The sequence below is a fragment of the Mandrillus leucophaeus genome, unplaced genomic scaffold (genome assembly GCF_000951045.1).
Source record: "Mandrillus leucophaeus isolate KB7577 unplaced genomic scaffold, Mleu.le_1.0 Scaffold60, whole genome shotgun sequence".
Classification (NCBI taxonomy): domain Eukaryota; kingdom Metazoa; phylum Chordata; class Mammalia; order Primates; family Cercopithecidae; genus Mandrillus; species Mandrillus leucophaeus.
Genome location: NW_012106475.1, coordinates 2,072,703 through 2,075,180, shown reverse-complemented (window position 1 = coordinate 2,075,180; position 2,478 = coordinate 2,072,703). Strand labels below are relative to the sequence as shown.

General features: G+C 49.1%; 1 protein-coding gene across 1 annotated transcript in view; it reads left to right on the top strand.

Annotated features, from left to right (window-relative positions):
* The first annotated feature begins 1,193 nt into the window (after positions 1-1,193).
* Positions 1,194-2,478, top strand: part of CGRRF1 (cell growth regulator with ring finger domain 1) — a 34,540-nt gene continuing 33,255 nt past the window's right edge. Inside the window, exon 1 of the mRNA XM_011999699.1 lies at positions 1,194-1,443. Coding sequence (XP_011855089.1) covers positions 1,340-1,443 — 104 coding nt within the window. The 5' untranslated portion in view covers positions 1,194-1,339. The remainder of the gene's footprint in view (positions 1,444-2,478) is intronic.

Below are 2,478 nucleotides of genomic sequence, written 5' to 3'. Positions count from 1 at the left end.
TCCAACAATTGATGGCTGATTAAACTATACACTTTCACAAATCCGATATGTAGTAATTAAAAATTGCATTGTAGAAGCAAACTTCTCAAACAGTGCTGCTCCAGAGAATACGTGGTCATTTGCCAAGGAATATGTGAGGCCATAGGACAAACTTAGTTCATCTTTCTCAAGCACGAATTTTATTGGTGATTTGGGAGTGTGACAGAGGCTACTAGTTACCTGTCCCAATGTCCATTCTCTTTCTTCCTCAGTAACAAAACTCTTTATTTGTAGCAGGGTGTGTTGCTGCTCACGAATAATAAGACTACATATCCCCATTCTCCAATGTAGCTAGATGTGGCTTTAGGATTAAATGCAAACTAATGAGGTGTCAATGAAGTGTTATGAAAGACTTTCAGGGAGGCCACCTTGATGGAGCTGACTCACAGGGTTGAGACAAGGGAGTGACCTTTTAGCTACTTTCTGTACTTTTTAAAAAGCTTCTGTGCGGTTAAAAAAGTTTTTTAAAAATTATTCTTAAAGTGGAAACAAATATAGGTTGAAATGTTTGGCTAATTCTAATTTGAGGAGTACAAGAAAAGGAGAAAAAGAGGGGGATATGGGAGGAAGCGGATGCTTTATTTCTAAGAGAATTTTGGATAAGCAATGCTGATTTTCCTCTAAGATTAAGTCCAATCTGAAAAGGCTGACAAGTCTCGTATAAATTGCTTGTGGTAGAGACTCCTTCTTTTGTGTTTTCACTGTACCTATGGTTATTTCATTTTGTGCAACCCAAGATGCCCTCCCTTCTCCTTCTCCTCCTCTTCCTCCTCCACTTCCTCCCAAATTTGTCTACTATATAATAGGCAGGGTTTCAGGATTTAGAAACGGCGCAGGTAGATTTCAGACTGCGCCTCTCTCTGACATCAGAAAACCTACATTGCCTAAGGCTGGGACAGAGTTGGCCCCAAAGTCTACTTAGAATTTGCGGCGGAACAGCAATGACCACTGGGCCCTAGGATGCCCGCTGGGTACCAATCCTGGGAGTCAGGAGCGGTGCGTGTCGGGACCCCCACCCCCGGTCTGCGTAGCCAATAGCTCGGGACGGGAGCGGGAGGGGCGTGGCGTGTCATGCAGGCGGTGCCGTGATTGGCACGCCGGCTCCCGCTGCCGGCGAGGGTGCCCTAAAGTCTAGCTTGCGAGAACCCCAGGCGAGTGCGGACCTACAAAGTTTGTCCGCTTCGGCGCACCGTAGTGGCTTTTACCCTGGCCGGGTGGGCTGGGCTCAGCCGGGCTGGGCTGGGCTGGGCTGGGCTGGGCTACGCGGCTTGAGCCTGGCTCTGTGCAGAGCGAGACCCTGATGGCTGCGGTGTTTCTGGTAACGCTTTATGAATACTCGCCGCTTTTCTACATCGCGGTGGTCTTTACCTGCTTCGTCGTGACCACCGGTCTGGTATTGGGATGGTAAGTGTCCCAGGGGTGAGAGACGAAGGGGCGAACACCCCGGGAGTGGGGTCGCTACGACCTGCAGGGGGCACAGGAGCCGGAGGCCACGGGCCGGAGGACGTCGGGGATTCGGTGTCCCCGGGTGCCTAGGACTCCGACTTTCTCTGGAAGGAAAACAAAGTGGACTCTGCACCTGCGTCACTGCCCTGCATCACCGTGTGGTCCGCGTCGCTGGGGCATCTTGGGGTGGTACCGCATTGGGGTGTTTTACTCATCTTTGTTTCTAGGCGATAAAGCAGCCAGGAAGGGCTTGGGCCTGGTGTTGAGAGAAAGTGCTTCTCTAGTAGGCTTCTGTCCTGGATTCGGGCCTACTGTGTGTCCAGGATGAGTCAGTCACCTGTGCTACAGTGCACAGACTGGATAGTAAGCGAGGTTAATAGTTGTGATTCTGACCTGAATGGAGCCCTTAGTCTCAGATCCTTCAGAGTAACTTGTAACTGAACTGTTACCGTTTGAGAATTTAATGGTTTCTATATACATTCCATACCTTTTGAAGTAATATTTTGTCGATAGAATTGTAAAATCATAATTTTAGAGCTGGAAGAGACCTTAGAAATAAGTTACACCGAAGGTGGACAGTTGCCTATTGGAGACAAGGAGAATGGTCTGTCTGTTAGATAACCGCTGAGCGATTCTTCTAGCCTAGAGGTTCAATTTCTGTCTTGAGGAGATGCTATTGTATCATGTTTAGACAAGCCTTGTAAATAACAGCGAGTCGAAACCGTGTAACTAGCCCACAACAGTTTTCCTAGGCCGCAGCCTCCAAAGTCCCTTTGAGAAGATAATAGTTAGTAATCCCAGCACTTTGGAAGGCCGAGATGGGCGGATCACGAGATCAGGAGATCGAGACCATCCTGGCTAACACGGTGAAACCCCGTCTCTACTAAAAATAAAAAAATGAGGCCGGGCGCGGTGGCTCAAGCCTGTAATCCCAGCACTTTGGGAGGCCGAGACGGGCGGATCACGAGGTCAGGAGTTCGAGACCATCCTGGC